Source organism: Seriola dumerili, unplaced genomic scaffold (genome assembly GCF_002260705.1).
Source record: "Seriola dumerili isolate Sdu_G_001 unplaced genomic scaffold, Sdu_1.0 BDQW01000478.1, whole genome shotgun sequence".
NCBI lineage: Eukaryota > Metazoa > Chordata > Actinopteri > Carangiformes > Carangidae > Seriola > Seriola dumerili.
This window is the reverse complement of record NW_019174733.1, coordinates 6,074,548-6,088,949: the sequence shown is the minus strand read 5'-3', so window position 1 is coordinate 6,088,949 and position 14,402 is coordinate 6,074,548. Positions and strand designations below refer to the sequence as shown.

Here is a 14,402-nt window from a genome sequence, read left to right as displayed (position 1 = left end):
AAGATCTCAGGCAGAAAGCAGTACAAGAGTCGTCGATAAACCACCATTTACTACAAAAAAAATAGGCTCATATTTTAAAACCTATGGCAGTTTAACTTCCACATAGGCTTTGGGCATAAAATGATTATTAAAAATGACTTAATAGAGGATCATAAAGCTTAAATTCTGGCTTTACTCACCAGGATACATACTTATAACCTGACAAGAGGTACTGTAATTCCCATGGTATTTTTAGCATGTTTGCTAAGCTACATTATACCATTATAATCAGCATTAGGCATTACATCACAGCCATGTGAGAGAGAGGCAAATAAGTGGGAAACGGCTTCAAAGGGAACATTATGTTCTTTCTGATTATTAGGCTCAAATGCCAGAGTTTCCTATTTGCATCAGGTGAGTCATCTGCAGAGACATCCAGCTCTATGTCAGGCCTGATTCATGGGTTATGCTGTAGAGAGACCCCAAGAGCCCGGTGCAAGAATCAAACACTCGCTGACACTTAATGGCACCATGTACATGATGAATACTCCAGACAACCATTCAGACGCACACAGCAATGATCCTTAAAGCTGCTGAGATGCACAGACACAATTATGATCTTAACTGATGGATATAAAGAGGTATCAGAGGTGCTGTAGACTGCAGTTTGATGCGACTCGGTTATTTAAAGACATTACAAGCTGAATTATGTGATTTTTTGCAATGCTGCCTTTGTTGTTGTCACACTTGGAAAACAGAGCTGTTATACTGTGGGATGGTAATGCGTTGGCAAACACGCTGCCATTACCTCTAGCTTGCCTCTATTAGTGTGATTCTCAGCTCATTATATCGGGAGGAATTCCAACAACATACTGATGAATTACTCCAGTCAAGACAACACTTGTTAAACCAACCAAAGGACAATAAACATAAGCTGATTTATGGTGGAGACGGGACACAAATACATAAACCCTCAACACGGCAGCACAGAGAGACTGGAAACACTGCAGCAACCTTTCAGAATAAAGAGATGCTTTAAAAAATACCCTCAAAAGAAGACTAAAAGAAATGGAGGATTCTGCCTGCGCTCACCTAGCTGCGCCCTCTCCCTCTGGACATCCTTGAAGTTGAGACCGCTGGTCAGGGTGCTCTCTCGGTAACGGTGGAGGGCCTCCCGCCTCCCGTTGGTCCCCAGCTCCCGGAGCACGGAGGGTTTGAGAGGCTCGGCCTTGAGACCGTGGGCCCATCCTGAGAAGTCTGGTACCGTCCACTTCACCAGGTCCTCCAGCCGCACAATCACCTTCTCAGACACTGCAATTACCTCGTGCTGAAAGGAGGCAGGGCAGAATCCCAATTACAATCAGAGGAACATAAAGGGAGTTATATAAATGCAAGTGTGCCAAGGTCATTTTCTAGTACAACCATTTTAATGACTTTGTTTGAAGTAGTTTTGTTGAATAGACACAGGGAGGTACGCAGGTACGCATAACTGACATTGAAATTTTAAAACTGAAATCTAGAGAGAACTATTCCACACTGAACATACTTGTGCAAAAAATTTGGAATGAAAAGAACATATAAAAAAAATGCTCCCCACAAACAGTGCTTTAGAAAACAATGCAACCAATAGAAAACTTTTTTTTTTCTACAGACCAAAAAGCACAACCATTCATCATCAGATTATTTGTACACTATCCCTGCTCTAATAGTATTAAGATTGTTTAGTTTAGTAAAAGTAGAAATACTAATATAATTTTAGACTTTATATACTATAAGGTAGATAAACAGCATAGAACTGCATCATAATATATAAGTGTATCATATGTTTTTATGGAAAATTTTAATCTGAAAAGTCACTAAAAGCGTCAAACAAAGTGGAGGTGAAGTATAAAGTAGAATAAAATGGAAATAGTCAAGTAAAGAACAAATAACCCAAATTTGCACTTCAGTTAAATTCCACCACTGGTAAGTAATGCGTGGCCGTATAATGTGGCAGATTCAGGATCAAAGGTTGGGTCAAAAATAGGTTTCAAATCCGAGCCGGTAGAAGAAACAGGACAAACAACAGAACGTCCTCATTTATCAATTAAATTGGTATGTGTGTCAAGTAGTGTTGCGGCTGTGGACACACATTCATGTAAGTAAATTACGGCAGCATGAATATGGATGATGTGGATGATTGCTGAATTGAATTTATGCCAGCAGTTAAATCAATGTCAATGAGGACGTAGATGTTTTAGACTTTTTGATTAGCATTTAGAAAGTCGGGCTCCTGATATTCACCATGAATGCTGAGATTTTACGCTTTTAAATCACAAGTCACACTCAGTGGCTATGATTACACCTTCAAAGAGGAGAGGAGAAGAAGAAATGCAATTTGTTACAGCAAGGGTGTAATGAATGAACTGGAGAAAGCTGTGAGCCAGTGGTCTCCCTGACACACAATAAAATTAATGTGACACTGTCAGGAAACTATAAATGTAAATCTATAGCAGTCACGTGCAGGGGCTGACACGGAGGCTGAAAATAGCTGTGGTGGTTTTGTGTATCTGCTTTATTCTGTTCATAACGTTGATTCAGCCCCTTTTAATAACTCTCGTACTCAAAGAAATACAAGTTGAACAGAGAGGGAAGGAAGAGGAGATGCTTAAATGTGTTTCCATTTGAAGGACTAATGGATGAAGTGCTTGTTACCAACAGAGTGGAGTGGTGTGCTGGACGATGGCTATTACAGAAACAGGGAAATCTGGAGGACAGATGTGTGCATGCAGAAACACAGACACTCTGAGTAGGTCTCTGATGTTTAACTTGGTTATCTCCAATTTACCAGGCATCTGTCTGCTTGTACACATTTCCCCTCAAAGAGCCTGCATATTACTGACATTAAAATAACACTCACTTATGTAATGTTGACATATTTACGCACGGCCTGTATGAATGCATAAAGGGTGGACGCAATAAACGCTACACCTATACAATCTAATAAAATCCAAAAGCCCAGCTCTGCCGTAAAATCCTTCCTTTGTGGGGCTTAAAATGTCAAGTTTTAGTTTTTTGTTGGCATTAAAGCTGCATTTCACATGTTTTAAATCATTATTTCAAAGTGTTCCTCCAATTTTATCTCCATATTCTCAATACAAACACATGAACACATGACTTTTCAGCTTTTCTGATTCTCTCTGACTGCTCCGTCTATACAATTACCCATATTCAGTTCTCACATCATCTGCAACTACAGGCATATCAAATCCCAACCAGTTGGAGACAGTATTTCCTTATAAAGGAAAAGCCTGCGAGGGATAGCTTGATATAGCTGTGCCTCCCTCACTAAGTAGAAACATCAAACATGGGTTTTCGGTCTTCTTATAATGAGCTGTCTTCAGCTGTCAAGTGGTGGCGGGTGCTTGTAACCAGCTTTCCATGCAATGAAAAACTGACTGCTGTTTCTGCCTTCAGAAAAAGCAGGCCATTTGAATAATGTAGAGCAACAGTAAATAGCATTCAGCCTGCAGCCAAAAAAAAAAACACATTGTACTGTATCGCTTCAGAATTAGCTACTGTACTTTGATGCGATGCGCTGACAGCACATAGAGAAACAAAACTGTGAAATATTCCAGTTCAGTCCACTCGAAACAAAAATAATGCACTGAGTGTTCTGCTGCTGATGATGTGTGAGTCAAATAGCAATACTTCAAGTAATTCAATAGCACACCAGAGCATACACACAGCAGCAGCAAATCTTAAAAACACACAGCCATTCCCTCCATATCAATCAGCTGAATGACATGGTGCCTTGTGTGAGTGTCAACAGATCCTGTTTGGGGACTTGTTCGGCTTGAGAGCAAAACACAACAGGTGAGAGCAATTCAGCAGCTGTCAACACAGTCCAGAATATAATCACTCTATGAACGGAGCCGCAGCTCTAAAAACAGGCTACATCCATTAGCTTTCCTATATACTGTCTGTTTTTTATTTTTTTATTTTTTTTTTAAACTTTACCAGCCAGCTTCACGCCGGCCTGAAGTCTGTTGGCTGATGTGTGATACGGCACATCCAGTCAGGAAGCTGAGGACTGGCTTATGGTTCACATACGTCACGATATATGATTGAGAAATCTGAAAGCAAACACTGCAGAATTAAGAAATGTGCCGTGCCTCTACGTAAGGGGTTTCTGAGAACTAGCCAACTCAGTCAGTTATTGAGAAATGATCACAACAACCACATTGCACCAGCCTGGTTTGCCATGATAAAATAAAAAACAGAACTGAAGAAGCCCGTTGGACGAGACGTGAAACGTCTTCAACTTGATTCAACTTTTATTGGAAGAAAACTGAAGCATTTCTAATACCAATATCAAACTAGAACCGCAACTATTATTTTCATTTTTCTATCATCTGTCAATTCAGCTAATATCTTAGTTTCTAGAGACCCAGAAAACAGTGAGAAAAGAGACCAAGTTCCTCTTGTCTAACTAGAAGCGTCCAAAAGGCACAGATATTCAATCCACAATCAGATAAAGCAGCGAATATCTGACATCTGAGAAGCTGGAACCAGTGAAGGTTTTTTGAGAGCCGACACATGTCTATTAATCAATTAGTGAACTGACAGAAAAGAAAATGAAAAATAGTCAATAAATTATTTGAAGTCCTAAGTTTTTTTTTAACAAAAGTAACCAAAACTCTCTAGTTTTGACGTATTAACTGTGAGTACTTGCTGGTTTTCTTGGTCCATCATAAGACTAAACTGAATATAATGGGGTTTTAGATTGTTGCCTGGACAAAACAACAAATTTAAAGGTTTCAACTTGGATTATTTTCTTGTACTAAACCAGTCAAACACTGATTGATGATTAGAATACTATACGTTAAGTTAATTGTACCCCTACTTTTTTGTTTAATAAATTCATGTATAACTAATATAGTTGTTGATTAGTTTTCTGTCAAGTCAATGAATCGACTCATTGTTTCAGCTCTAGATGCGACTCTACCAGATTTATCATTCCAGTGGTATTCATCAGCGTTGCGGGGGTCTTCTGCTCCATACTTGGATTTTCGGGGTTTCAAAGATGTGTGTTAGAAACTTGGGGCCTTGCTCTTCTGTAAATGCCGCACATCCACACTGTGCTGTCATTTCGCGTTAGGCAGCTTATAGTTTAACAAAGCAGCAGACACAGCCAGCAGGCCACTTGATAATATAGGTCAGAGGACTGCAAGCCCACAGCCAAGAGGTGACACTCCACATCAGCAACATACCAAACAGCCGGGTGTCATTTCAGTGACATTTCCTACACCGATGCATTAAGAGCATTTATACACTCTGAATCCCACACTCAATGTCTTAATGTGTCGCCATCATTTTACCCCGGGTATGTCAATAAAACGCACACACTCTCTAACTGCTCATTTTATGATTGAGTTAAAATGCAAGGTAACACATTAACAGCTGAATGTTGCATTCTGCCTCCGTTCTTCTATCAATAATTCATGTTATTACTGCAGCAGCATGATATCTCCAAAAACATTACTGAGTGAATTTATTGCTATGACTGCACATAATGGACTCAAAGTGGAGAAAAACAGACTTCTGCTGTGAAACTGTAGATAACTCTGTTCCAGCAACCCATGACTCCAGCAATCTCATTGAAATTAAACTCGCTAAAATCCATATCATTCTATTTATATGGATGCAGCGGTGTACTGGTGGCAAAACAGAACATAAGGGACACTCCAAATTCTATATTCGGTGATCCAATTAGAAACAATGTACCCTGAAATATTCCATATCAATCCGAAACAATTCCCCGCGAGAAAATCCAGTGAGGCAGACATTCCTGACTGTCAGCGTTCTGGGGAGGAGCGTCTCATCGCTCGGACAGGACTTTCAGCTTGGGAGTCAAGGGGTGCACGCTCCCAGTGGGTGGGTGTCTTTCTATACTGTGGGTACCCACATTGACATGCACGCACGCACACACACACACACACACAGACACACACACACACACACACACACACACACACACACACAGTGCTCCTGTCACGCTGGGAAGGTTTCAGCCTGCTGCCTCAGAGAGGTCAGCGCTGGAATTCCTCAGGCCAAAGGAGATTAGTAATTGAGTAATGGACATGGTGACATGGACAATGAGGAGACAGAGAGGGAGACAGAGGAGGAGAAGTGGAGAAAAAGAAGGAGCGGGAGAGAGAAGAGAACGAGGGTATGAAACACAATATGAGTTCATTATCTATCTCCCCTCCCCATGACTGACCTTGGCTTCAGTGTCCCAAAACAAACTTATCTGGGAATTAAACAGGAGCTCTGGGGAGTAAGCCAGGGACAATTGAATTAGAATATGTTTTTTTTTTTTCATGAGACCGCCTTAAGACCACAAAGAGTTCAAGGTACACCATTTAAAAGGTGAGAATTATTGTACATAATGTTCTGGCACTTGATGCATGCAGTTTATTCATATGCATAAAAGTTGCTGTAATATCTGCGGGGTGCTGAACTCATCTTTTATTCACTGATTCCATTAAGAGATTGCTCTTACATGAGCCGAGGTGATATATGAACTTAGCATTCTTGCACAGCTATAATGACAGAGAAAAATAGCGAGATAACAGGAGTTTTCAAAGCCTTCCTGAAAGTGGGAGAGGCATCCATCATGTAAGGTGACACCACAAAAAAGCTGCGTCAGCTCCCTTGAATCACTGCAGCTTTGTACCCTTGTATTTTAGCGAACGCACACAAACACACACACACACACACACACACACACACACACACACACGCACATGCACAAAAGAAAAGAGTAAATGCATGATGATTCAAAATGCTACATCTGAGAAACTACAGTTAAGACTGAATAATATAAGCTGGAGTATTAAGCAAGAGCTTCTCATGTGTGGCTACATTCTCTCAAAGGTTATAATAACGATCCACTGTAGCTGGGGGCACTGGAGTCATGCATCAAGGCAAATGTTTGCCTGTTCAAGTGGTTAGTCAATGACAAAGTGGAAAAAAACCCAGCTAAAGAGCACCAAAAGTCTCCTGTGTGTTGACAAACTGGGCGCTGCTGGAACATATCATTACTTAGGCTGCGAAGACACAAAACAGTTTGGTGAAAAGAATCAGAAGATCTTGAAGGACAGGAATGACAACTCCTAAAGCAATGGGAAATGTTAGTGGGGTGTTTTTTTTTTTTATATAGCCTTTGAAGTCCAGGGTATTCCATTTTAAAGGTTTTAAATTACACTTTCCTAAAAAGCTGGTAATAATTTACATGCTATTTCAGCAATGGTGAGGAATTCACTGGAGGGCAGTGTTCAGAGTTAATGACTTGTTCTGCGGCAGGAGGAGGCACACATGCGCGCACGCCACAAATACACACTAACCCCCCCACACATACACACACACACACACCACCACCACTACCACCACCTCTAAATTCCTGCCATTGTTGTGTGAATGGGGAGATTTGGTATAATGCACAGACTGGCCAAGACCAGAGAGCAGTATGGATGTTCTTAAAAAGATCACTGTAAAAAAGAAAAAAAAAGTGCCATATCACATTTACACTACAGTCATTCAGCTGAATGACCTTATCCATCAAAATGCTGGTCGCATATCTAAGCCACTTACACTTAACACAACTAGCATCCCAGATGCCTGAATTACCCATTCAGGGTTTTTCCCTTAGGAAAAATCAAAGAAGCAGCAAATGAATACAATCTAATTTCCCTACAAGCTGGCTTTCCAAGCACTGAAACACATGCATGGACTACTGCCATGTACTGAAGAAATGGCTCTGGACGCATGCCAAAGTGTTTTCCACAGCAATCAATACTGGCCTAGTGCTGCAGTCCCCCAGACCCTGTCAGTTGTGTGTGTGTGTGTGTGTGTGTGTGTGTGTGTGTGTGTGTGTGTGTGTGTGTGTGTGTGTGTGTGTGTGTGTGTCTGTGCGCCAAGCCTTGTCAGCTAGAGGGACAGAATAGAGGAGAAGAGAGGTCAGATGAAATCAGAGGTGATGATAATAGCACATTAATATAACATGATCCAGAAATATTCTCCGAGGTTGTGAATTCCCATTAAGAGCTCCTTGCTGTATTTGCAGTAAAGTGGGATATATAGTGTAAGATAAGCATAAGCAATTAACCGCCTGAAGCAGAGTATACAATAAGTGGGTGTTGTGTGCGGTGAGCTGTTATCTCCAACAGCTCTCTCCTGAAATGGGGGGTCCAAAAACAGAAAGTATTACAGGCGGTGAGCAGTACCGGCAGGAGAGGCAGGCCATTTGGAGTGAGAAGAAATAATGTGTCACTCAGTGAGTTTTAAAACACATGTGACTGTTTAGTCGGTGGCAGTTTGCAGGCAGACAAATAGAGCAGAGGCCCCAATAGAGGGTTTGTCATAATGGGTGAGCAGCTCGACACAAAGCCTGTTTAAAGAGCAAGCAGAGCTCAACTGGTGAGGGTAAACACTGCTTGTCAGGCGGAGATACAATGAAAAATAGAGCTTCCTCCACATATGGACTTAATAATTAACTCAGTATAAATAGATTAATACATTTTCCCCGGATCTGTTTATCACCTATTCAGCAAACACAGGCGCCGAGAGTGAGGTTTATTCAATGAATCACTATTTTTATTTCCAGCCAAAGCAGAGTGGATTTTAAAGCTGGCTGCGTTTAAAAGGAATTGACCTCCAACCCTGTGACAGAAGAAAAACAAGCACAGTAGGTCATGGGTTGGTTCCTCTTGTCACTGCACAGCACAGCAAAACACAGCACAGGAGAGTCTGAGAGCAAACAAATACCTGAGAAATAACCAGGAAATTACATCATATCTCGTCACTGAGAAAACAAGTGAATCAGTAATCCAATTCTGGTGAGCTAGTTCAATAAAAGCCTGTTCTGAAGTCTTGAAAAAGTTGTTCCTTTTGGTATTTGGAGGATATTGGCTTCAGGCTCCAGATAATAGCTATCTACAAGATATGAAGTGTGATCACATAAGAGAAAGGGAGCGACACAGCAGCGGCTGTTTATGTGCCAAATGTCACAAACTGTTTCTGTTTTATGTTGTGTGAAAATATTCAAGAGTAAATCTAACATGATCTAAGAATAAATGTCATGGGCCTCAATGATACCAAGCTGTGGCTTTAGCTCATGATGCTGTCTGCGCTTGTTTAGCACTAGACCCTTTTGAAAATAGCACACTTCCTGCGAGCTGTAAGTTATCATGTCCTTATCTGTGTGAGTCAGTAGGGTAATTTGAACTCCTGATTTTCAGACGGTCAATTACAGATTTACAGTTCAGTGTAACTCCAGAGCCATTAATCTATATTTATGAGCCCTGAAGAAAACTGACTAATGTGCGGTTTATAAACTCCACTTCCCAGTGTACCTAAAAATGAACTCCTCTCTAATGTTTACATTTCAAAAACAAACAATCTTTTCACACATACATCACTCAGCCAGAGTTTTAATATCACAGCTTTTTTGTGAGGCCGGTTTACCCTTCCTGTTTGTTTTGTGGATTATGGGTTGCGTCTGTAAGCGCTCCTAGCTGACTCATGCAGTGCAGATTAGTGTTATGGGGCAAAGTCAGCGAGAATCTGAATGGGCTCAGTGAAGGTCATAAACTGACTTGAAGTTGTCAGGGCAATTTCCACTGTGTAATATACAGTAAGTAGGCTAGTCTGATTTGCTGAGAGCAGGAGGTTTGCCAAGCCTTTTAATTGAGATCAGCCTGCAGGCACCTACATTGCACTTAAACGTATCATCTCCAAATTATATTATTTTATAGTCTGGGCCTGTTCTGTAATCAGAGTGCAACTTCAAAGCGAGAGCATCTGTCTCTGGTGTCTGCAGGATTGTGTGCTGTGATGCAAGTTGCTACATAATTCATGCAGGGAAATGACTTTTATTCCTCTTCTGTTATCAAACACACAAACTGCAGCAGATGCTTTTCCTCTTGTATGATTCTGTGCTTTTCTTTATATCCCAAATTCTTTGAGAATTTTTTATTTGCATTGGCAGTGCAGTCCTCCTGGTAGATATACCCAATGGACTGGAATGTAAGCACTTTGCAATGCAAATAAGTCTTTGGGAAAGGGGCGGAGTTGACATGGCGTTGCGCAAGTGTGGCCTCAGAATCGGCGATGCATGCACTCAAAGTAATTACTAAATAATTGCAGCGTGTTAAAGGCTAAAGCGAGAGCGCTTCAGGAGATGATACCCGCTCATAGAAGAATTCTGCCGCAAATGGCCATAAATAGCCATCTTTCTCATGAAAGGGAAATGTGATAGCCACTCTATTACTCAAGAGGAAAGAATGTAAGTAAACCATCAGCGGAAGAGTCAAGTACAAACACGGCTTTGTCCTTCCCTATAAACAATATAACAGCAGCAGAGAATAATTTCCATCCAGCCGCGAGTGATCAAAAGCAGAGAGTAGTAATTAAAGTGCTGTTGTCGCTGGCTGAAGAATATCAGAGAGGAAACAAAACATCATTTGTTTTATAGCCGGTGAGAAAAACTCAATAATCAGAGTAATGCCATTCAGTGCAACGATGTAACCGGATCACAAGCGCCACATATGGCCACAGTCAATCATAGCTATTGCTTTTCTGTGCCAACAACGCCTTAATGTAACACAGAGCCGTTTCACATTGTTGAGGATGGAAATGTCCACATGGAAAATTATGCAAAGCGTGGAGAGTAGTTAAAACGTGTCAGCGCTGGCTTTGCTCTGCCACGCTTTATTACTCGCTCTGCCTCTTTCAACATCAGGCGGCATTACAAAATATCTAATAACTATCGTAGCGACCGATCTGAGCCAGTTTGATCCCGTGCATTCATTACCGTTTCGCAATTTCCGCCCATATGTCAGTATTTGACACGCTTTACCAAGAAATGAAATGACAGAGCCTCGGCGCTGGATTCTTGCGGATTTTCCCCCTTTATAACACAATTAACCCCATAGAGCGCAGCGGCAGCCTTATTGAGCGCAGCTGGACAAGTGCACATTCAGCAGTTGACACCACAATAGACAAATAGGCTCAAGTAAAACTGGAGAACAAAAATACCGCTGTAGGTCAAACCTTTAACTGCTCGGATACATCAACGTCAGTAGCAATGCGTGCGTTTACGGACGCCTGTGTCACCAGAGACTACACACACATCCACCGCAAACTCTTAATGCAGTGAAGATGCTGTTTAATAAAATGCTTGCGAACAAGGGAGAACACACACACACACACACACGCACACACGCACACACACACACATAGAACAAACACGGAAAAACACCAATAACGCACAATTATTCACCAGGCGATGAATATTCCTACCTCTCCATGAGTGACTGTCCGTCCCTGGGGAGTATCCTCGGGTAGAAAATAAAGTTTGGAGCTTGATAAAAGTTGCTTGCTTGTTCTTTCTTCCCAGAGCAACTGAAGCTCCGCTATGCAAATAGGATCCTCCGGTTTACATCTGACGAAGAAAAAGTCTCCGAGAGACAGAATCCTCGGTTTGCCGTCCCGGTTAAATTTAAAGGCTTTATAGAATATATATGGTCCATGTAAACCGCAAGACGAGCCCACCCACTGTAGAGGAAAAACACAAACGGAGAAATTAATGAATGGCTTATCGAGTCATTTGGTAAACAAATCGTAACTAGGTGGACATAAACATTTCAAACATCCTTGCGAGGCTGGCAAACATCACATTAGAATATCTCAGTTTTTTGCACACAATCACTATCATGTAACTATTTTTAGATGTTCAACATATGACACAGATGTGGTCATACTAAATGCAGTGTGTCAAAGTTTGGGGGATTAGGCACATGAGTACAGTTTACAGTCGGTGGCGATTAGCGCAATGCGAAAATGAAATAAATCGACGGTTGATAACAAACGTTACCTTCAGTGAGTTCGGCTCCATCTCGACGTTATGAATTGATTAAACTCAACACGCTCTCCAAACTTGCTGGCTTGAATGGATTGCCGAAGGTCCTGCAAGGGACATATTTCTGCAGAGTTTAAAACATCGTGTATAGTCGATAAAGAGTCGTAGAAAAATATGGTTTGGAATTAAATACCCTACAGGAACTATTTTGTAAGTCTGTTTTTAATTTAATGCAGTAAATCTATGATAATTATTTTTTTAGTGCATTTATATTCAGCGTAATCAGGTGTTTAGGCAAAATATTATCATATAACTATAAAAATATCAAGAATTTTCAATCACCAGTGGGAAATAGTTGTATATAAAAGGATAAAATACCATTTTCGAAAATTTCACTGCCTTCAAAAGCTTCATTTGTGCTAATATTCCGTGTTTATGGGCTTTTCTGCGACTATGTGTCTTCCAGGACTTCTGTAAAAGACGTTCAGTATGAAAGCACATTTCTCACAGTAATGACACTGAGGCGCTTGCTGTGGATGCCTTCAAGAAACAATGTTACATGAAAGTTAATAGGGTTATCAAATGATTCCTCAAAAGGCAATGTGGGACCCGTGAGGTGCCGGCTTTGCTTCGAGCGGAACTTGGTATGCGTTATGGCTCAGGCGCGCAGGTTGGCTTTAATGCTGAAAATAATGGCCTTTATGTATTTTTTGAGGCGAGCATGAAAAGACAAAATTGGCCGAGTTAGAAAGCGGGGCGTCACGAGACAGAATTCACGAGGCGGTCCATTATCCAGACATAAATCACGTTAAAACGCTGCGCTGACCTTGTGAAGACAGCGGGATATAGCCTATATTTGACACGGGTTACAATTGCACAATCAAAGCCTCTTACATAATTATGTTGATAAATATTTATTGTTATAAACACCAGAGCATTAGGCAACAAAGTCGAGGTATTAGGAGACAAATATTAACCTATGAATTATTAATTGTCGCTATATTTACACCAAGTTACAAAAACTTCACGGTATCTATTTACATCTGTGGTCTCATTGTCCTTTCGGTCTCCGCCGGCTGAATGTGTCAGCTGTATTTTATCTGCTGCCTGGAGTTATTCATGTATTGAGAAGTACCCGCTCAGTCCACAGCGCTGTGCTGTTCCTCCACTGTCATCCCCCCTTTGCCCTGCATTTATCCACCACTCAGATCACAGAGCATGCAACAGCGACATAGGCCTACTTCTGACACCAGCTATTTCAAGTACAGTATTACGCAATGCGCTTTTTTTTTTTTTCCAGAAATGACGGGCAGAGCATACAGGCGCATTGATTCACATCCAGTAGTGTTTTCCTGTCTAACAAACTAACACGTTTTCTTCTTTCTGGTTCTGCTGCTCTTATGAATTGGCTGTCTGGTATTTGTCCTAAAGATAAACTGAGACTGATAATGACGAATCAGTGCCATCATGGCTCATGGATAATGATTTCCACCTATTATATCAATGGGATTTAGCAGATAATTTAATATAATATTGAATATTTGGCAACAACATATGAATGCATGTGTCATCTGTGTTTCTCCCCACTGTCCTCCATTCAAAGAAGCAGCAGAACACAGTGTATTAATACTAAAATAGCTGAGGCAATGTTCTGTGACAGTCAGATATTTTAACTACCAGTTTGGAGCATCTGTTCGGAGTAAAAGGTGGATTACACAGAGGCTCATTGTCTTACATGCGGCTGCAGCAGCGTTGGGATTCCTGCAGTGAATCCAATATAAACCGCAGCTCTTAGTGTTATCTTTCCTGATTTCTCTCACAGCCATTTCAGTGGCTGAATCAATGGGGTTGCATTGTTAATGGCAGCCACCATAATGAAGTCCTTGGTTAATCAATGGCACCACTCGAGCTCTTATCTGGCAATTGCAAGTGTTTGCTTGTCAACAGCCAGAGCCCAGCAGCGACTGCAACATTGTGATGCAGACATTGATGTGAATTGGTGTGAATGTATCATCACACTGAGAAATCTTTACTGAAAGCAAATGAAAAAACATGTGTTGAAAGAGAGAGGGATATTTTCTTAAAACTGAGTGGTAGCACATGATGCATAAGACACATGTTGAATATTAGAATCTAAATGTACTATCTCACCTGCTTCTCTATATGTCACATCTTTACGATGAGATATATTTAATAAGAATTTATTAATAAGACACATGGTTTCACCTCATGAATGAACTTGAAATGTGAAATGAATGAACATGAATGAAAAGAATAAGGGTCCCAGAGCTTTTCTGCATTAGTGTATAGACAAATAAGTAGCTTGAGAAATGTGCTGTAAGCCATATTGAACAGCTGAACATCAATTTCAGGCACAGCGGTAAGAATTAAACGTGTTACACACCATATCCATGCTAAAGTGTGGCAGCTCAAATCCCCTTTAGTAAATCTGAAAGTAACCCCCTGTGAGTCCAGCCGCATGTGGGCTGTGAATCTTTCAGGTTTTTCCAATTCAGGCTCA

General features: G+C 41.0%; 1 protein-coding gene across 1 annotated transcript in view; it reads right to left on the bottom strand.

The window, feature by feature from the left end:
• arid5b (AT-rich interaction domain 5B) overlaps nucleotides 1-11,922 on the bottom strand; it is an 85,424-nt gene extending 73,502 nt beyond the window's left edge. The window contains exons 1-3 of the mRNA XM_022763545.1: nucleotides 11,897-11,922; nucleotides 11,323-11,577; nucleotides 1,072-1,306 (exon numbers count right to left, since the gene is read on the bottom strand). Coding sequence (XP_022619266.1) covers nucleotides 1,072-1,306; nucleotides 11,323-11,577; nucleotides 11,897-11,917 — 511 coding nt within the window. The 5' untranslated portion in view covers nucleotides 11,918-11,922. The remainder of the gene's footprint in view (nucleotides 1-1,071; nucleotides 1,307-11,322; nucleotides 11,578-11,896) is intronic.
• Between the last annotated feature and the right edge of the window lie 2,480 nt (nucleotides 11,923-14,402).